The sequence below is a fragment of the Papaver somniferum genome, chromosome 1 (genome assembly GCF_003573695.1).
Source record: "Papaver somniferum cultivar HN1 chromosome 1, ASM357369v1, whole genome shotgun sequence".
Lineage (NCBI taxonomy): Eukaryota > Viridiplantae > Streptophyta > Magnoliopsida > Ranunculales > Papaveraceae > Papaver > Papaver somniferum.
Window position 1 is genome coordinate 116259925 of NC_039358.1, and position 22191 is coordinate 116282115.

General features: G+C 36.2%; 2 protein-coding genes, 2 long non-coding RNA genes and 2 pseudogenes across 4 annotated transcripts in view; all 6 read right to left on the reverse strand.

Annotated features, from left to right (window-relative positions):
* Positions 1-4822: 4822 nt before the first annotated feature.
* LOC113297731 (alpha-amylase-like) lies at positions 4823-6813 on the reverse strand. Its single transcript, XM_026546310.1, has 4 exons — positions 6641-6813; positions 6408-6543; positions 5366-6126; positions 4823-5278 (listed from the first exon to the last, which is right to left on the reverse strand). Exons 1-4 carry the CDS (start codon positions 6713-6715, stop codon positions 5024-5026), a joined length of 1227 nt encoding a protein of 408 aa, XP_026402095.1. The 5' UTR covers positions 6716-6813; the 3' UTR covers positions 4823-5023.
* A 454-nt stretch (positions 6814-7267) lies between these two features.
* Positions 7268-8817, reverse strand: LOC113297738. Its single transcript, XR_003333635.1, has 3 exons — positions 8721-8817; positions 7855-8328; positions 7268-7762 (listed from the first exon to the last, which is right to left on the reverse strand). It is a non-coding gene; the product is annotated as an uncharacterized LOC113297738 (long non-coding RNA).
* Positions 8818-8846: 29 nt separating this feature from the next.
* On the reverse strand, positions 8847-9360 carry LOC113297745. The gene is made up of 3 exons (XR_003333643.1): positions 9326-9360; positions 9066-9153; positions 8847-8988 (listed from the first exon to the last, which is right to left on the reverse strand). It is a non-coding gene; the product is annotated as an uncharacterized LOC113297745 (long non-coding RNA).
* Positions 9361-15219: 5859 nt separating this feature from the next.
* On the reverse strand, positions 15220-16976 carry LOC113349578 (annotated as a pseudogene).
* Positions 16977-17004: 28 nt separating this feature from the next.
* Positions 17005-18771, reverse strand: LOC113349590 (annotated as a pseudogene).
* Positions 18772-18787: 16 nt separating this feature from the next.
* The window catches only part of LOC113349596, a 26379-nt gene continuing 22975 nt past the window's right edge, over positions 18788-22191 (reverse strand). The window contains exon 5 of the mRNA XM_026593578.1: positions 18788-19042. Within this exon, the coding sequence (XP_026449363.1) occupies positions 18788-19042 (255 nt within the window). The remainder of the gene's footprint in view (positions 19043-22191) is intronic.

Genomic DNA, 22191 nt, shown 5'->3' on the forward strand with positions numbered 1-22191 from the left:
TGAAGTGGAAAGCATAATCCATTAAATTTATTCCATACACTTTCTCATTGACATATTAGCAGTTGAGCTATCATTTCATTCCTATTAGCAGTTGAGCTATCATTTAAAGCCTCAAGTCCTTTCAGAAAACACTGGGTCCATTTCAGTTATTTTAGAACGATTTTTCGGGCACCATTGTTTTTTTACTTGGGATCATTGTTTTTTTTGAAAAGATATTCGAAGTAAAACTAAGTCACCCCTTATCCATATATTTATCTTAATATCAAAATTACTCTTTTAAATTAAGTTAGTGTATTGATTAGTTAAATTATTAGTTAACATAATTAATGATTAGTGTACGATTAAATCAAAAAAAAATAATAAATAAATAAATATATAGGTTTTTAGAGAAAAGTTTGGTTAGGAGAAAAAAATTGCGACGTAACCTAACCTTAGTTCGGTTAGTAAAAAAAATTGCGACGTTACCAAACCTTAGTTCGGTTAGGAAAAAAAATTGCGACGTAACCAAACCCTAGTTCGGTTACGAAAAAAATTGCGACGTTACCAAACCTTAGTTCGGTTAGGAAACTTTTTTTGCGAAGTAACCGAACTTTAAAGCAAAAAACTCCATTAAAACTAAGTTCTGCTACCTGCGCTTTCATGAACATTAGCCGAACTATTGTATACGGAAAAAGTTCGGTTAGGAAATATTTTTTTTGCGAAACAGTCGAACTGTTCTTCATGTTCTTCATTTCCAGCAAGTTCGGCTAGTTTGACAAAGTTTTTCCACAAAATTCCTAACCGAACTTACTACTGTAACTTCCATGTTCAACCTATTTTGATGACTACTACTCAAAATTTTCAATCAAAAACGAATTAGAAGTAATGGGCTTGTGGGAAAATACTTATGGACGAGTTTGTTTACAAAAGATTGATAATCGACGATAAAAATTCAATGAATCGACGACGATGAAAATTTGATGATTTTGATTAGATATGTATATGATCAGGTTTAAATGATCATAATTGATGAAGAAGAGAAATTGTATAATAGAAGAAGAAGAATAAGTTGTACAGTTATAAGTTAAAGGGTAAACTAGTCATCTCCACCTTTTAAGACACCCCTTAAAACTATAGGGCAGGTGGCCTAATCAAATCATGGTCCCAAAAAAAAAAACAGTGGTGCCCAAAAAATCGTTCTTATTTTAACACAACAATTTAGTGGTGTCTTTTGGGGCCTCCTTAACATTATAGGCTAAAAAATCCACAGAACATGGGAACATGGTTCATTTGTGATCTGTGAATTATAAAATCCTTTAGAGCACTTCCTATGGAATGAACAAACTTAGAGTTTGTTCATTTTGCTCCCACTATGGAATGAACAAACATGAAAAATGGATGTTCAAATCAATAAATTTGTTGCTTTGAACATTGAGTCGGACCACCCAGCGCGCGTTTGAGAGAAGGACGTGCGTTCTTGCAAAAATCACTGGCGTTTTAACCAACAACGCTAGCGCTTGTCCTTCAAACGCGCGTGGTTCAATAGAACGCCAGCGTTTTGGGGGAACATGTTGCGTTCTTTCTAAGAGCGCCAACCGCTCCATCCGACTTCCATTGTTCCTACCTTTCTTTCCCTTATAAATTCATTTCTTCAGTAGACTTACACTCGCACCATCTTCAACACTACCTCAACATTACACAATTTTCATACCGTCTCTAACTTTTCTTTTTCTTTTCAAACAAAACTATTTATATCAACTTAATCTTTCAGATAAATTCTCATCTCCATATATTGCATTTCTAACAAATATGGCATCCTCACAACAATGATCACAACAGCGATCACAACAACAAACACCACAACAACGATCACAACAGCGATCACAACAACAAACACCACAACAACGATCACAACAACAAACACCACAACAAACATAGCAAGAAACGCAACAAAGGAACACAAGAATTCGTGGTCCCAAGTATACGATGGATGAAGATGAGTCACTTTGCAGAAATTATGTATTATATACATTAGATGAAATCAATCGTATTTATCAAGAAAAAAAAACTTTTATGGTAAGATTTTACAAAAATTTGGTGAAGAAACCGGTAACAGTAATAGATGATGTCGAAGGGTTGTGTTATCGTTTTCACACAATTTCAGCATCCGTTACTGAATATGTATCTTTGGTCACTCAAATGTGGAACAACAAAAAAAGTGGTGAAGGCGAAGCGAAAGTGGAACGAAGATGTCGGGAAGAGTGGCAAAGATCCCACAAAGGTTGCAGCTTCCAATATGAAAAGTGTTTCACCATTTTGAGGGTGCTTAACAAGGTTAATCCATACTTGCTGGAAGGTCATCAAGTGCCTGGAAGATCACCACATGGTCCAATCTCGCAGGATTTTCAGAATGGAGGGCATGCTTCCTCACCTGATAGAACTCCAGGTAGTCAGGAATAACACAACACTAATCTAGACGTTAACACCAACTTGAAGAGAAGAAGAGGAGGTGGTCAGAAAGCTGCAAAAGCAGCGAGAGACGCAGCCCAACGAGCAGCAGAAGGAGGTTCAAGCGAGTTCAACTACGCTGAACACAAGGAATTCGAGATGCAGATGGAAGAAGATAGAGCCAGGGACCGTGGCATTGCTATAGATATTCAATGAAAAAGTCGTCTTTCGCGAGAAAAACATTACAGGATTGTAAGCTAAGAAAGTTACTCTCCTTGGGCACTACAAAAATGAATGACCGACAATTCTCTACATGGATTAAGCAAATGGATGCGGCCGAACAACAACAAGCCGCGACCGAACAACAAGTCGCGGCCAAACATACTGGACAACATGTGAATGTGGAAGAAGACGAAGATGATGCCTCAGAATAAAATGAAGAAGAATTCAGTCTTTCTTAGTTAAGTTTAATTTAATTGTACTCTTTTTTCTTAAATTACTTTTAAAATAATTGCCTTTATTTCAATTTTAAGTGTAGTCGTTTAAACAAACAACTTTAAATTAAAAAACATATTAATTAAAATAAACAACACTATAACATCTATCTCCCTCTGCCTCTCCCTCTTCCTCGCCCCCGCGCATCGTCTCTTGCTCCTTTTAAAGCCCATAGGTGATAAGTTAAATCTTGTCTTAATTGTCCATAAATTTCCCGGTTTTGGAGTCTATCAGTGGAAAGTCTATATTCTCTTGTCGGACGCCCATGCTCTACCACAAGATTCGTCCTCAAATCTTCATATGGAAAACTAGTCCAGGTTGGGTCACGCCTGGTTTCTTCAATGACCATGTTATGAAGAATAATACAAGTCAGCATAATTTTGTTCATTTCTTGAATATCAAAAAAGTGTGTCGGCCCAGCTATGATGGAAAACTTCCTTTTCAGTATGTCAAAAATGCGTTCAACATCCTTTCTGCATTTCATTTGTTGGGTGTTAAAGTACTTCATATCCTTCAAAGTCGTCGGTCCAAAACTTGTTTGTTTATAAGCTTGAACCTAGTTGACCATTCTGGATAGATACTGTCTGCTAGATAATAACCCTGAGTGTACTGATGACCGTTGATGGTGAAATTGCAGTAAGATCTTCAAACAATGGTGACTTATATAAAACGTTGAGATCGTTATTTGAATCCGGGAGTCCAAAAAAGGCATGCCAAAACCAACAATCATAAGTAGCTGAAGCTTCCAAAATTACAGTTGGTTTTAGATAATGACTCTTATATTGGCCTGCCCATTCAACCGGACACGCATGCCACGTCCAGTGCATGCAGTCAAAACTACCTAACATTCCTGGAAAACCCCTCTCGGTGTTTTCTGCAGTTATTCTTTGAACATCTTCCTGAGTAGGCTTTCTTAAAAAGGTTGTACCAAAATGCTCAACTATTATTTCACAAAATAATTTGAGATACCTAAAGGCGGTTGTTTTCCCAATACGGATATAATCATCCATGGAATCCGCTGGTACCCTGTAACAAAGTATACGGAGGGCCGCAGTGACCTTTTGTTCGGGACTAAAGCCTCGTATATGTCGTGCATCATACTGATAATTAAATAAAGGTTGTACCTGACAAAGCTCGGCAATAATTCTTTGCGTCAAGTTGCGGCCCATGCGGAATCGTCCCTGAAAATTCTCTTCGGAATAGACACAATCATGATTAAAATAATTATGCATCATCTTTTTGTGTTAAAAATGTCGATTCCGCCACGTCCATCTTCTAGTCGCAACTTCATATGGCTCTAAAGGCTTTGGTATGATCCCGGATTGTAATTGCAACATAAAATTTCACTTTCTTCTATCTTGATTTGCATCTTCGTCTATTTGACGCAAAAACTTCATACACAATTCTTCATCTTCCTCGGACAACATTTCATCCATGTCCCTATCTTCCTCGGAAGAATCAAAATCAGAATTCATGATTCAAAATTGAGAGTAGATGAAATTAAGAAAAGATTGATCGGATGAAAGATTGTTGTGAATTTGTGAGATCAAATTCGAGACGTATTTATAGAGGTAGAAACCATCGATTTTTCTAAATGGTAAAAAAAGTAGTTGTTGGCGTTTATGGGACAAACGCTGGCGTCGTTAATGAAAATGCTCGCGTTTTTGACAAAAATGCCTGCGTTGATGGTTCGATCGCCAGCGCCAGACGTTCGACCTCGCGCTTAACTACCAATTGCTCACTCCTTCTCCATAGTGCAAAATCCTATTTGACCATCCACGTGGCTTAACAAACAATTTCATTTGTTCATTACCATAGGAATTGCCCTTATCAATAAGAAGTTCATAGCTTATAGACGTGAGGATCTCTGACTTTTCCTGTTTTATTGCTCTGATAAGTCTTAACATGAATAGAGAAATCCGTACTTCCATGTTCCTTAAACCATAAAATAGTTATATTAGTTCCATACAGAAATTTTCCAAAGAAAGGTTAACTAAAGAACTTTTCTCATAAGATCTTTTTATTTGATACATTATTAAGGGACATCAACGATGTCTAGTTTGTATACGTATTGATGAGTACCATGTTCACTCCCCATTCTTTATTGTGTTTTCTCAAACACGGCATAGTCTTTACCATCGACAACAACCTTATAGTTTGGCGGGACAAGGTTACCCAAGTCCATCTTTGGGCCAATCTTGGTAATAATTTTCTCATCAATTTCAGCTAAATAAAGATCAGCATCTGCAGCAATAATGCGCACTGAGCTAGTTGGTCTGATTCCGTTCCTGAACCTCGCTGCAGTTAGCTTAATTATCTCCTCTTTAATGCCCCAGTCGTAGAAGTGGTCATAAAACTGCACAAATAAACCACATTTAGCTTGGAAAAAGTTTTCATAGCATAACTATTTTGAACCTAATAATCTAACGCACGTTGAACTTACTATGGAAGGTATCCCCGGATGCGTGAGTATGTAAGCATAACCCTGAATGACTTTGTTGGATGGGAATGGGTTTTGTTTCTGAGTAGACCCTGTGTCATGATTGTCGATGAATGTTACACTCTTTCCTGGCAATGACCCGATTAATCCTGGTGGTCCTCCATTGGAGTCCTTTAGTTTAGAAAAATCCCCTTGCACCGCATTTTGTAGGATGAATTTAGTAGGGAAGTCAAAGGCAGTGATATCACTCTCTCCTGCTGCTTGAAGCCATTTTATTATCAAATCCTTGTTTCCATCATAGAATTCTCCGACAGCAAAGGCTGGATTGGTATTCGCCATGTATAACTTCGTATAATCTGGAGAATACCCTTTGACGAAGTCGAATCTCCATCCAGAGAAACCAATGTCTGTCTTGAGCCAATTCATCCAATCTGACAGTTCTCTTTGGACTCTTGGGTTAGTATGATCAATATCTGGGGCACCACCAAAGTCTTCACCTGTGTCAGGATTGCCTGTGCCATCAGAGTACTTCGTGTCATCTTTGCAAATGTATGAAGGCCCCCAGTCGAGTCTATCGTCTGAAGTTCCTCCGTCAAAGATACACCATATTCCTCGACCGTCTTGTTTCTCCGCAGTTCTATGATTTATAACAATGTCTGCAACTGACTGAATTCCTCTATCTTTGAAAGCGTTTATTAATGACTTCAATTCATCCACACTTCCATATTTTGAGTTGAGATCATATAGACGTCCAGGCATATACCCTTCAAAAAGAAATAAATATATTACCGAAATTATGTTAGCAAGCTTTATGTAGATATTATATCAACCTCAAATGACAAACCAAACGGTTCGCCAAATTCTCCCTACTCTACATGATAATATCTTGATATAACAAGAAGTTGGTAACATCGTAGCTACCGCCAAAACCCATCAGTAAAAATTGAATCCACTTCAGGTAAAACTATGAGATATGCAGAGAAAATCCCACCGACACTTTGCCATCGGTTGTGTCAATTACGTTTAAAGTACAGAGAAACATTACCTTCGGGTGCCACAGATTGTGAAGATGGTGGAAGCCAAACATGGGTAATTCCAGCACTAGCTAGATCACTAGGTGCAGAGTTCTTAAGGAAGTTATACCACCCTCCTTCCTTTTTAGATGATTCCCAGTTGAATCCCTTGGGTACCAAATTTATAAGAATTGTTAATAACTTTTGGATAGCAAGAACTAACACATGAAATGTAATAAAGACGAGAAGATTGAGATAGTGATACCTGAAACAATATTTGAGCGCATGTTAAGGTGGGTAACAGTGATAAGGTAATGACGATAAGATTAAGAAGACTCATTTTTGCAGAAAGCAAACCTAGTTTTTCGAATGTATTCTGTTCTAACAGACCAATGGATATTTATACTGAAGAAAAAAGATTTTCCTTAAAATTTTGGTGAAAGTTTCCAAGAAAAACAGCATGAATGAGATCTTAAACGTTAGATGCAAAGCTGTTCTGACTCTCAGTCAACGGTAAAAGTTGGCCAGTCTCCATTTCCAAGTCAATCAGTCAATGGGTAGTACTTAGGTCTAAGTCTATCTGTATGCTTTTTGTTCTTGGTCTTTACACACTTACACGGCAGAAAAAGGAAAAAGTGAAATCAATAGCATTGTCGAGTGATAAGTATCAACACATCCCTTTCAATCAGAGGCTGCTAGAAGAAAGACAAGTCCTTGCAGTGATATTTATCCTAAAGCATCGTTAACACCTTACTTATAATATAAGCAAGTCACTCAAAGAAGTAACCGTGCACGGATGGTGTTTAATATATGAAGCAACCCATTACATGTGTACATACATAGAGCATTCAGAATAAGACAGTTACACTGAAAACTGATGAAGGAAAAAGGAAATTCATATCTGGAAAGCAGACAAAACTGCAGGGGAAATTCTAACAGATTCATGTTGGACCATCAATGTGAATTTTAGTTCAGTCTATCTTCTTTCTTATAAAACTTGAAAGAAAATAAAATTCCGTATTAACCCAAAGACGAAAAAAAAGTGGAACAGTCAAATTGTCCAGCTTCCAGGAGGGAGGTAAACTCATCTTCATTTCATGGCATTGAAATAGTTTCTCTATTTTGTTTAACTTGACTACAAGGTAAAAGCTACATTACATTGATCTGGCGAACACAAAAGCCATCTCTTTCTTCAGGTTTTTTTGTTCCCTACTAGGTCAGACCTGTGCAGCTTTGGTTTTCCTAGGGGAAAAGATCAATCATACAGTCAGAGCTTGAATCTACCGATTCGATTTTCTCTTCTTCAAAATTGCGGCTCTCTCGAACCTGGGCCCACCAACCCGCCATTTCTTGTACGCGGTCATTGAAGACTGAGCTGCATCATATACTAAAAGAGAAGGATAACTGTCTTTAGTGTGAGGTTCTGCGGGTATATTGAAGGTAAAAAGGTTGAAGATCGTTATAGTTACAAAATCTTACAGTGAGTTTCTTCTTTCGTTAGAAGTGGCAAGAACTTGGGAGCTACAGAAAATGCTGCACTATGCGCCTTGCTCAGAACATCCTTGTACCTGCCTTTAAAAGCGTAAAGGAGAAACAACCCAATGGTTCTATCGCCAATCCTATTTAATCAAAAAGTACATATATTGCTCAAAAGTCTAAACTTAATACTAAATCAAACATGTAACCCATATGCTTTGCTTAAGAGCAGAGATGGCGTATAATGGATTCTAATAGACCATTCAAGTAACATGCCAAACTGGGGACTAAAGAAAAGGGGAAAAGTAGGCAGTTCAAGATTCCCTTGGGAGGTAGTATCAGTTATGGAAGAAGTAATGGATAGGTGGACAGAGATATACTCACACGGGTGCAACCTTGCATCCAAACTCATAGAAATAGGGGCAGCGCTTTTTCAAATCCACATATGCAACATCAGCCTGCACTTGCTTTCTAGTTCTGTAATGAAATATCAGATGAAAAAGTTTATCACATCACTACAACACAATTCAAGAACCTTGCATTAGTACTGGAAGCTACTCTCCTGTCAAAGGCCGTATAATGCCCAATGTAATAGGTCAATCACAGAAGGGTTACAGCAGAAATAATCATTCATTGGGCATTTAATCTGAGGGATTCCGATAAGGTCACATTTAAAATTCCTAGACAAGGTTAGCCGGTCAAAGTTGAGTGCCCTAGGAATAGTCTTGTCACCGTGCACATTACATGTTCAAACACATACTGAAATTATGAACCTTCTTTCGTGTATTCAACTACTAAAACAACCAAAAAATTTGTTTCTTTGTACATGAACAGAAAAAGAAATTAAACAAGGGGGTTGAGATGGTTACTTTTGATTGAAGCAGGCAGGAAGATTAATTGATACTGCTTGTCTCAAGTGTAACTCTTGAGAAAGCCAGAAAGGAAGCTCCACTTTGGCCCTTGTTGAATCTGCATTGGTACACAAGAAACCCCGTAAAAAATCTGGTCATGACATTGAGAACTCCAGCCAAGATTATGCTCAGGAAATCAGAGGGACACGCAGACATTGTTTGTTTCAGCGCCGGGATCAAGAAGTCCAACTCCATTTGCACCCACTTTGAAGACAACAGAGACAAGCTACAAGTAAATATAGACAAAATTAAACTTATTGTAAGATATCCTGGAACAGAAAAGCTCTAAGATGAAACAAATACCTCATCCTCCATGATTATGTCATCCATATCGTAATACTTTGCCATTTCCTACTCCTCTTCAATCGTCAATACCTTAAGAAATCCCAATCTGACATAAACTCTAAATTATGGTTAAAAACCTCAAGTTCAAAATTGAACTTCAACTCTAAATCAAAAAACAAAATCATAAACTTAAGTAGAGATTCTAATCTCTCTCGCAGCAGTCACAGAAACAGATCGATTCATAATATTAGGGTTTTGAAAGATTGTATTTCTTTTACCTTAGTTCACATGAAGCTCTCGACACTATCCGATCTCGGCTCCGCTTAGAGTACTCGACTCAGTTGATAGTTACTTAGAATGATAGCGTAATACTTCAAAATGAGGGCGGGAAAATTTAAAAATTCAGGAAAGAATTTTCAAAATTAGAGCGGGATTTTTTATATTTTATTTTGGAAAAGGGGCGCGTTCCTTTGTTCAAAAGCAAAAAGCTATACAGAAATAATGCTCTGAGAAGTCTTTAACATGATTTGAGAAACAAACAGAAACTAAGGGCCTGTTTGGTACAGTTTTGAAAAACAGTTTTCAAAAATAGTTTTCCACTGTTTTAAAAACATACCCTTTTTTCCTTGTTTTCATTTTCTAAAAATTGTTTGGTAAACTGTTTTTGAAAACAAGGAAAACCAACTAAATCGGATCAAATGTAAAGATTCGTCTAAGAGATAGTGATATTAGCCATGACTCACTTGCAGTCATTCCACATCTCTTACTTTGTTCTGAAAAGAAGAAAAGAATAAAGAAAAGAAAAAAAAGAGAAAACACAGAAAACAATAATTTGTTGTTTTCATTTTTTTGTTTTTAAAAACAGAAAACAGATAGAAAACATTTTCTGAAAATGTCCTTACCAAACGCGTTTTCTCATGTTTTCTGTTTTCTCTGTTTTTAAAAACAGAAAACTGTTTTTGAAAACTATACCAAACAGGACCTAATACTTTCATATACCATAAAATTGATTAAGTTCCGCATAATATGTTACCAGTTACAGTTAACTATAAAGAACTATTCTTAGGCCAATTCCTATGCACATGCCAAAAAATGATGTTTGGCATATTAGTTGGCATGGCAAACCAATTGTGCCACTATGGGAAAATCACGGAGCGACCGAGTTTTTAGCCAGCGGTTATCGACTCCAGCGCTGGCGTTATAATCAATATCGCCAACATTCGACTTTCTAAATCCTATAAATATAGCACCTTGTTCATCTATTCTTCACACTTCCCTTCTCAACTTTTCTCTGCTCTTCTGTTCTCTTCGTTAAAGAAATTATCTTTCGTTTTACTTCTTAAACAAGTATGGAGAAAAAAAAGAAACAGAAAAGTCAAAGGATCCACTAGTACCCCATCCAGTGGATTAAGTTTTGTTGTGGATAAAATTTATGAGTTTGATAATGTTAGACAAGTAGCCGGTGAATGTATGTTCTCTAATCACCTATCTGACCATCTGAAGCGAATTAATTCGGTAAATCTAAGAGGTGGGTGGTCTGAGTTCCGTACGATTTTTCAGTTACTTTCCCATGTTGTTCAAGAGAGAGTTAGAAAATATGCTTGGCAACATTTATATCATATACAACCTAGAAACCACAGGATTCAAGGAGTTCAAGTTATATTAGAACGATGGTGGAAGACTACAAACACGTTCTTTTTCTAGTAATTTAATTTTTAGATTATGTATTTTGTTTTATAAAAATCAACAAACTCTAATTATGAATAATTGTTGTTAATAGGAGTTACAACGATAGATTTGTACATGTTAACGGGAATTCCATATGCTGGAAACTTACTTCCATTTAACAAACTAAATTGGTTATCAGAAGATAAATGGAAACAAAGACTTCCTTCATACTCAAATGAATTAGAAGGAAATAATTTCATATAGACAAATAAAAGCGCACGGGTTAAAAGTGGTTGGGTTGAAAAGTTTTTTACAACGTTATGCTAAGAAAATGAATGAGAACAGGTTAGCAAATAATCAATATTTGTTCCCTGTTCATTATGAGGAGCTCGAATGTCTGTTAATATTGTGGACACTAGACCAATGTTTATTTCCAAATGCTACCTCAGTGGTGTTAATTGGTTTTCTCGAAGTATTAATTAGAATATTTAGAGAAAACACCAATATATGATTGGGGGTCTCCGATTTTATCAGAGATTTACATATCCCTCGGTGATTGCTCGACGTGTGTCAAAGATAGTTTTAATTCTTTTTCGGGAGTTCTGGAGGTAAGAACCAATATTTTTCACATTATTTGTTCGTTATTTTCACATGAAAATTTTAGTAACCAATAATGTTATTATTTTCAGTATTGGTGGTATACATGGTTCCGTGTTTCGGAACCTTCTCTTAAGAATCATACCAATGTTTTTCCGGTCATACTGAAGTACGATTCCTAGAATTGGCAACGAGAACAGATTGAAGATGGTCAACATACTGATATTGTTCATAAGATTCAGCATTTGTGTAGAAAAGCCTTAACCTTGTCTTCCAGCCGTATGAAGCAATACCTGAGTTCGAAGAAAAACGAGCTCACAGAATGTTACAGCTAAGCCTTACAAGGATGGTGTTATACAGCCCTATTTCTGAAAAGGATGTTTGGTATTATGGTGAAAGACAACTTCTTCAGTTGCAAAGAAGATCAGTGATAGCCTTCAACCCCTATCCAAGTTCAGAGGTTTCCGAAGACGAATACTTGAAATTGATAAGGGAAGGTCATCATTGGAAAGAAGTTGATGAATTGATCCAGGAGCCAATGGACAGAAATGACTACCTATTTTGGTTTAACACTATATTCAAGCCCAATATTATGCAACCGCAAAGTTTTGTTCGGATGGATTTCCCAGCTTTAAGTAAGACGCCACTTTGCGATGAATTTCTTCCTTCCCAACCTCCATCAGAGACGGGCTACACATTTGCATATCATTCTCAAAGTTCATCGTCAACTGTGCCGCCATTTTCTTGGGATGTACAAACTATTCCACCACATCTGGAGATATTGTTACTTATCCAATTGCTTCAAGTGCACTTGATCGGATTTATCCATACTGGGGGGTCAATGCTACACCGGAGTAGTATCAGACCCAGTTGAACGATTATCATGCTCTATTACATGGATTTCAGAAATTCCACTTGGAAGAGTTGCAAAAAGTGAGGGAAAGCATGATGTTTGACATGAGTCAAGAATTTGACGGTAATGATGGTTCAGGTAGTAGTAGAGGCATGAGTCCCAGTGTTAGAGGAATGAGTCCCAGTGTTAGAGAAATGAGTCCCATTGGTAGAGGAATGACTCATTTGAGTCACAATGGTGGAGGAGGCATGAGTCCCACTCGAAGTCAGCGAAGTCGTGGAAGTGAAAGAAGTTTGAGACGTCGTTCTATGCAAGAGGTACCAGAAATTTCTACTCCAAACCAAGTGTTAGATACTCAAATAGTATGTGGTGGTGATGACATTGGCTTGGATACAACTCATGTACGTATGTTTAGTCATTTTCCAACTAATAGAATGACTCCAGGTGGTGGTATGAACATGGAAGTAATTAGGCAATCGACTTTGTATACCCCAATTGCCTCAAGCTCATCAGCATTTCAACTATTGCAGCAAACTCCTCAAGAATATCAACAACACGTATTTCAAGATTTATATCGTGTTCCCGTGCGTCTTGAACCCATTACTTATCAAGGATATGGTGATTCTGATGAGACTCGAGCACCAAGTGAGTCTCGAACCGGCTCACTAACTGGTATGTTGAACAACACTCTTGATCCAGAAAACGCGGGCAATTGGATCTTTGGTCAGGGAGGAATGGACAAGGTAATTAGTAGTTTAAATATAAGCAATTTAGTTTAAATGTAATTTTTTTTTAAAATTAATGGAAACTATCTTTTAGATTAATATTCAAATAGAAACTAGTTTTACATTTCATTAAAAATTAACTTTGATTGCATAACACAATACTTAAAGTTTGAATCCCTGCACATGAACATTGTAGAGTTCATAACATTCGTCGTGATTAAACCATCTTCCGTTGTCTTCGGCGAATTTTGTACGAGCTCTGATTTTTAGTTCTTCATTTGACAACCCAGGATTATCCCCTTTTATCAACAACATAATTTGCTGATACTTTCTAACATTGTTATTGATGAAACAATAACGATTTTGAAAATACTTATTTGTTCTTCTTGGATTTATGTGACTTAACGTCGTAAACCTTTGAAACACAATGTCTCATAAGTTAAAAGTCTCTAAATTGAAATCTATATCGCTTGCAACTGAAACCCAATATCGAATTAGAGAAACATCTTCCTTTGAAGTAAAATCCACTTCGGTTATGCGAGCATTAGGCATGTTGAAATGACTTGGAAGTTGGGTTGGAATGAGTTGAAATTAGGTATTTATAGAGGGAAATTGGTAGCCATTGGATGAACATCTAATAAGCGATGATCATACCGGCGAGCGACAGCTTGACTAGCGCTGGCGTTTTAAAGACCAGCGAGCGTTATTATGACCATCGAGTGATGGACACTCTATCGCTCGCTGGAAACTCCATCGTGTATGCCTATATGTTATTTCTGACATATGGGAATATAGGTTTGGCAGTTTGGCATACCCATAGTGGGTGCATATATGCCAACCTATAACAAACTTTGAATGCTCGAATAATCTCAGTATCACATGGTTGAATTTTACAGGTCATGTTAAGGGGCAAGAATTTTGACCAATACCCTCTAGGTACATTTGTACATATTCGCTTATACAATTTAACTTCTTAATTAAGAAGATATTGTCTAAATGAATAAATATTCATATTTCGATAAATGAATAAAATATTTATCTATAGATAAATAAATAACCCTGCTAAGCGAATATTTTTTCTTGGTCCTGAGGGCATTCACTTATCGAGTTTAGAATAGAAGTCGAAGGCAGTGATATTAGTCTTTCCTATTGCTTGAAGCCATTATTCTTATTTCCATCATAGTATTCTCCGACAACAAAGGCTGGCTTAGTATTCTCCATATATAACTTCATATAATCTGGAGAATACCCATTGACGAAGACATATCTCCATCCAGAGAAACCGATGTCTGTCTTTAGCCAATTCATCCAATCTGACATGTCTTTTTGAACTCTTGGATTAGTATGATCAGTGTCTGGTGATGGAGTACAGGGATCACCTGTGTCGGGATTGCCTGTGTAATCAGAGTATTGGGTGTCATCTTTGTAAATGTATGAAGGTCCCTAGTCGAGTCTATCATCTGAAGTTCCACCTTCAAAGATACACCATATTCCTCGACCATCTTAGTTTCTATGCAGTTTTATGATTTATAACTATGTCTACAACTGACTTGATTCCTTTATCTTTGAAAGCCTTTATTAATGACTTCAGTTCATCCAAACTTCCATATTTAGATTTGAGATCATACAGGCGTCCAGGCATATACCCTTTAAAAAGAAGTAAATTTATTGCAAAATTTATTTTAGCAACCGATATTTACTTGGATTTCAAAAAAAAAAATTCAAACCAGTAAACTGTAAACCTATCAAACTCAAATGGCGAACCGAAACACCAAATTACAGTAAAACTTCGATAAATTAATAGCGTTGGGACCAAAGAAAATTATATTTGAAAGAGCTTTTCAAATATATAAATTTTTAAAAATCCATTATATATTTTAAAAGATATTAAGTTTTAAAAAAATTTGATCTACTTTTAAAACAATGGAACATATGTAAATATGTAAAAAATGAGGACAACTAAGTAATTTAGAGAATCTCCTACCAAAAAGAGCTTATTTTTCTTCGTACTAGTAAGATTTTTTCGGAAAAGGGACGCGCTATTTTGTTCTTCAAAAGCAAAAGCTTATACAAATAATGCACTGAGAAGTCTCAACATTACTTGAAAAAGAAACAGAAACTAATACTTTCATATACCATAATAGTTGATTAAGTTCCATATAGTAAGTTACCAGTTACAGTTAAGTTAACTAAGAACTATTCTCTAGTGACTTGGCTTTTTTCCCATTGAACTTTTTGTTCAATACATTATTAAGTAACATCAAGGATGTCTAGTTAGTACAGTGTTTATGAGTACCCATGTTCACCGCTCATTCTTTACCGTGCTTTCTCAAACACGGCTTAGTCTTATAACCTTGAAGTTTGGTGGGAGAAGGGAACCCAAGTCCAGCTTTGGGCCAATCTTGGTAATAATTTTCTCATCAATTTCAGCTAAATACATATCAGCTTCTCCAGCAATAATGCGCACTGAGGTGGATGGTTTGATTGCATTACTGGACCTTATTGCAGTTAGCTTAGTTATTTCCTCCTTTATGCCCCATTCATAGAAGTGTTCATAGAACTGCACGCAAAAAAAACACATTTAGCTCGAAAAAAGTTTTCATAGCGTTATCATTGATGTACAGCGAAATATTAAATCCAACCAGAGAAAAACTAACAAAAAAGGAACTTACTATGGAAGGTATCCCCGGATGTCTGAGTATGTAAGCATAACCCTGAATACCTTTTTCAGACGGGAATGGGTTTTGTTTCTGAGTAGACCATGTGTCATGATTATCGATAAACATTATACTCTTTTCTGGCAATGACCCGATTAATCCTGGCGGTTTTCCATTGGAATCCTTCAGTTTTGAAAAATTCCTTTACACCGCGTTTTGAAGGATGAATTTAGTAGGGAAGTCGAAGGTGTTGCTACTGCTCTTTCCTACTGCTTGAAGCCATTTTATTACCAAATTCTTATTTTCATCATAGAATTCTCCGACAGCAAAGACTGGTTTGGCATTCTCCATATATAACTTCATATGATCTTGAGAATACCCTTTAACAAAGTCGAATATCCATCAACAGAAACCGATGTCTGTCTTGAGCCAATTCATCCAATCTGACAGGTCTCTTTGGACTGTTGGATTAGTATAATCAGTATCTGGTGCAGGAGTACATGGTTCACTTGTATCAGGATTGCCTTGCCATCAGAGTATTAGGTGTCATCTTTGCAAATGTATGAAGGTCCCCAGTCGAGTCTATCATCTAAAGTTCCACCTTCAAAGATACGCCATATTCCTCGCAATCTTAGTTTCTTTGCAGTTCTATGATTTATAACTATGTCTGCAACTGACTTGATTCCTTTATCTTTGAAAGCCTTTATTAATGACTTCAATTCATCCAAACTTTCATATTTAGAGTTGAGATCATACAGACGTCCGGGCATATACCCTTTAAAAAGAAGTAAATTTATTGCAAAAATTATATTAGCAACCGATATGTACTTGGATCTCAAAAAAAAAAAAAATCAAACTAGTAAACTGTAAACCTATAAAACTCAAATAGCGAACCGATACAATCCACCAGATTACAGTAAAAGTTCAATAAATCAATAGCGTTGGGACCAAAGAAAATTATATTTGAAAGAGCTTTTCAAATATATAAATTTTATAAAAATCGGGTGTATATTTTGAAAGATATTAAGTTTTTAAAAATTTTGATACTTTTAAAACGATGGCACATATGTAAATATGTAAAAAATGAGGACAACTAAGTAACTTAGGAGGTCTCTTACGAAAAAGAGATTTTTTTTCTTTATACTAGTAAGATTTTTCCGGAAAAGGGACATGCTCTTTTGCTCTTCAAAAGCAAAAGCTTATAAAAATAATGCACTGAGAAGTCTCAACATTACTTGAGAAAGAAACAGAAACTAATACTTGCATATACCATGATAGTTGATTAAGTTCCATATAATAAGTTACCAGTTACGGTTAACTAAGAACTATTCTCTAGTGACTTGGCTTTTTTCTCATTGAACTTTTTACTCAATTCATTATTAAGTAACATCAAGGATGTCTAGTTAGTACAGTGTTTATGAGTACCCATGTTCACCGCTCATTCTTTACTGTGCTTTCTAAAACACGACATAGTCTTTACCATCGGCAACAACCTTAAAGTTTTGTGGGACAAGGGAATCTAAGTCCAGCTTTGGGCCAATCTTGGTAATAATTTTCTTTTCAATTTCTGCTACATACAGATCAGCTTCTGCCGCAATAATGCTCAGTGAGCTGGTTGGTTTGATTTCATTCTTGGACCTTACTGAAGTTAGCTTAGTTATCTCATCCTTTATGCCTCAGTCATAGAAGTGCTCATAGAACTGCAAAAAAAAAAAAAAAAAAAAAAAAAAAAAAAAAAAAAAAAAAACATTTAGCTTGAAAGTTGTTTTAATAGCGTTATCATTCATGTACAATGAAATATTAAGAATTCGATTTGCTAACTAGCTGAACTTAATAATCCAACCAGAGAAAAAATACCAAAAATGGAACTTACTATGAAACGTTTTCTTTCTAAGTAGACCATGTGTCATGATTATCGATGAATGTTACACTCTTTCCTGACAATGACCCGATAAATCCTGGCGGTTTTCCATTGGAATCCTTCTGTTTTGACAAATTCCCTTGCACCGCGTTTTGAATGATGAATTTAGTAGGGAAGTCGAAGGTGTTGCTACTGCTCTTTCCTACTGCTTGAAGCCATTTTATTACCAAATTCTTATTTTCATCATAGAATTCTCCGACAGCAAAGACTGGTTTGGCATTCTCCATATATAACTTCATATGATCTTGAGAATACCCTTTAACAAAGTCGAATATCCATCAACAGAAACCGATGTCTGTCTTGAGCCAATTCATCCAATCTGACAGGTCTCTTTGGACTGTTGGATTAGTATAATCAGTATCTGGTGCAGGAGTACATGGTTCACTTGTATCAGGATTGCCTTGCCATCAGAGTATTAGGTGTCATCTTTGCAAATGTATGAAGGTCCCCAGTCGAGTCTATCATCTAAAGTTCCACCTTCAAAGATACGCCATATTCCTCGCAATCTTAGTTTCTTTGCAGTTCTATGATTTATAACTATGTCTGCAACTGACTTGATTCCTTTATCTTTGAAAGCCTTTATTAATGACTTCAATTCATCCAAACTTTCATATTTAGAGTTGAGATCATACAGACGTCCGGGCATATACCCTTTAAAAAGAAGTAAATTTATTGCAAAAATTATATTAGCAACCGATATGTGCTTGGATTTCAAAAAAAAAAAAATCAAACCAGTAAATTGTAAACCTATCAAACTCAAATGGCGAATCGAAACAATTCACCAAATTACAGTAAAATTTCGATAAATTAATAGCGTTGGGATCAAAGAAAACTATATTTGAAAGAACTTTTCAAATATATAAATTTTACAATAATCCGGTGTATATTTTGACAGATATTAAGTTTTTAAAATTTTTGATATACTTTTAAAACAACGGCACATATGTAAATATTAAAAAATGAGAACAACTAAGTAATTTAAGCCGTTTCCTACCAAAAAGAGCTTTTTTATTTATATTGGTAAGTTTTTTTCGGAAAAGGGACGCGCTCTTTTGTTCTTCAAAAGCAAAATCTTATAGAAATAATGCACTGAGAAATCTCAACATTACTTGAGAAAGAAACAGAAACTAACACTTTCATATGCCATAATAGTTGATTAAGTTCCATATAATAAGTTACCAGTTACAGTTAACTAAGAACTATTCTCTAGTGACTTGCCTTTTTTCTCATTGAATTTTTAGTTCAATACATTATTAAGTAACATCAAGGATGTCTAGTTAGTACAGTGTTAATGAGTACCCATGTTCACAGCACCTTTTTTACTGTGCTTTCTCAAACACGGCATAGTCTTTACCATCGGCAACAACCTTGAAGTTTAGTGGGACAAGGGTACCCAAGTTCAGCTTTGGGCCAATCTTGGTAATAATCTTTTCATCAATTTCAGCTAAATATAGATCAGCTTCTGCAGTAATAATGCGCACCGAGCTGGTTGGTTTGATTTCATTCATGGTCCTTGCTGCAGTTACCTTAGTTATCTCCTCCTTTATGCCCAAGTCATAGAAGTGGTCACAGAACTGCACACACACACAAAAAAAAAACATTTAGCTTGAAAAAGGTTTTTTTAGTGTTTGTTAAAGCGTTGCTCGGTCGAACTCGCATGCGTTGCTATCTCAAGCATGTTTTTCAAGTTTAGTTGTCCAAACTATATGTCTTGATTTCTAGACTACTTATAGCTAAGTCTCGGTTTAGGACAGTTTAGTGTAGTTGAGCTCCAGACTCCATGGTGATCATCTTACGAAGACGAAGAACTACTCAAGTAACCAGTGAAACTTCATCCGACTAAAAAGTATGTGGAGACTTGAACTTATCTATCACTCAAAAGTCTACTATATCTCCTACTCTTGAGATAAAGTCGTATAAGTATGATAGTTTTCATACATACACATTTGTTATTTCGAGCTGAGTTTACTCGCCTATCTTTTTCTCGAAATATGTGTTGGTTAGCTTTCGCTTTAACCACTTTTCATCTTAACCTGTGACGAAAGTCATGATGATGTTTCAATCTTGAAAATAGCTTTGATGACGATAGTTGTGAATAATGACTGTTATAACATTATAGAAGAATGTTTCAATGATTGAAATGTAAAGTTGAGATTACGTAACCAACTATGGATATAAGCATATATAGTGTATTCGCACATTAGTGTATAAATCCATGTGCCAGAAACCAAGTGTGTGCATATGTGTGCATACGGTGTTGGTAAAGGAGACAGGTTAGGTACGTGTACCAGCGGAAGTTTTCGAACCGAAAATTTCTGCTGAGTTTGTAAGTTTGCAAACTGTTAAACCAATCACCTTAGGTACGCATACCCGTACGCGTACCCACGGAAGTTTTCGAACCGAAAATTTCTGCTGAGTTTCTAAAATCAAATCTGGTAGCTATGGTACACGTACCCGTACGCGTACCCAAGCTGGTTATATTTCTCAAATCGGAAGTTCATGAACTCAAACAATAAATCAAAAAGGAATGCAATCTTTGCAAATCGTGGCTATATTGTTCATGAATTGATTCAAGTGAATCAAACCAATTTTGTTCCAATTTTTTCCATTCATAAAGACCTAAGCAATTGAACAACTCTTCAACTAGTTCTTATGAGTCATTTGAACTAGTTATGTGAAGAAGATGAATACAGTTAATATGAAAGTACTCATATGGCTAACCATTGGTTAATGATGGATTTCAAATAGTGATTGTAGTTGTAATGGTAAAAAGGGGTCTTTTCAGACTTGTGAACAAAACAATTTTTCTAGATTTAAATTAAACAGGCAAATAAATAAAATAGTTCAAACCTTTAGAGAAAATACCAAGACTAGGATTCCACCATTGATCAATTAAATAGTAAACTCTAAATAATATTCATGTAATTCTATCTTTAAAAATAATTCTAATACTTGCCTCAAATATATTTTTGAAGTAATAATTGTAATCACAAAGTATAAAACATCAAAGTTTTAAAACCCAGCATGCTTCATCAAAATAATTCACAACTATTCAATAAAAACTAATATTTCAAATTCAATTCCATGCAAATAATCAAATAATAATATTGCAATAAATAATAAAATTAGAATTATACCAATCAATATGGATCAATGGCTTCCTCCATCGTCTCGGCTAATGGGTTTAGCTCCTCATCCCAAAAACATAATCATAAGATGTATCCATGGCTTAATAATGTGTTTTTATTGATGAAAATGGTGTAAAAAGAAGTTTGCAACGCTGTATAAATGTTACAGCGTCACTGTTACAATGGTATTGCAGCTTATAATCGACACAAGTGAACTGCAGTAGAAAAACGACACCTATTTCTCGCTGTAAGCACTGTTGAAGAACGACACTTCAGAAGCGTCTGTTCTTCGTCTTCTTCTTCATCCTCGAGCAGCAGCAGAAGCAACAAAAAATTCTCTGTAACTTCTTTGTTTCCGGCTCGAAACTCCTCCTAACTCTCTCCTAAAACTTTCTAACCCCTCTAAGACTCGAAGCAATGCTTTATATAGCCAACAGAACCAAAATTCCCGTGCAAATCCGAGAGTATTTCTCTTTTTCTCTTCTCGAGCAGTTGAGAGAATAATCTCTTTTCTGTTGCTTTGTACGCGTCCTATGGCCAGTTATTACGCTCCAAAATTCTCTTAAGACTTGAACAAGACTAGGTGCATAGTTATCTAGCGTAAAAGTCTTCCACAAATCTCTCACAAATATTTGAAAGTGAACAGCACGGTACTGTCCTGTTTGGACTTTGATCCATTCTCCCGGTCATTCCATCCCAATTGGTTGGGTTAAATTGCTTATACTGATCTTTTTATAGTCTAGGAAGTCCAGCCCAGTGAAAATCCGATGTTGAATCTCCTTAAAACTCGCTCAAATTCGAACCCCTAAAACTGTTCTTCTGCAGAGTTCTTTTCCCGCCAAAATCCAATTTTGGAACTTTGAAGATGACCTCCCCCTATCCAGTTCCGGTGTCCCTTTAGTACATGCCCTGAAATGGGGTGCCCCTTATCCAAATTAGGGGTTCCTTTAGCAATTCTTCTGGGATATTTTCCGCACTTTTTCAGGGTTCCTCCGGGGTATTTCTGGGGTACTTCCGGTACACTTCTGGGGAGCTTCCGGTATGCTATCTACGGAGGTCCAAATGCCATATTTTTAGCCAATTTCGCCGCAAAACCTTATTTTTCCAAAAACACCTACAAATAAATAAAATAACCAAATAAGTACAAAATCGAGCACTAACACTATATACAATTGAGATATATTAGACACATAAACGCGTCTATCAAATACCCCCAAACTTATTATTTGCTAGTCCTCGAGCAAATCAAATAGAAAATAAAATGACTACACTTAGCACGTGCAGTAAGTCGTTAAACCACTAGGTGGCCCTAGTGGCGGAGTGTTGTCTCCGGAGGGTTTACCAGAGGTGTACCCACAAAACCTTTACTCCTAATTGGTCACAAGTATCCAAAGTGCTATGAGGACATACATATTCTCAACCTATCTCCAAGTAACTAGAATGCCAGAGAAATTAAAGGTGTCAGCTCTAAAGCTAACTGAAGAAAAGGGGAGACACATCCACACGACTGCTAGATAAAGAGATATCCGCTATACATCTAGATAAACATTGTAAGATGCGTCCGCTGCTTTACAGCTGGATAAGATTAGGAGAGA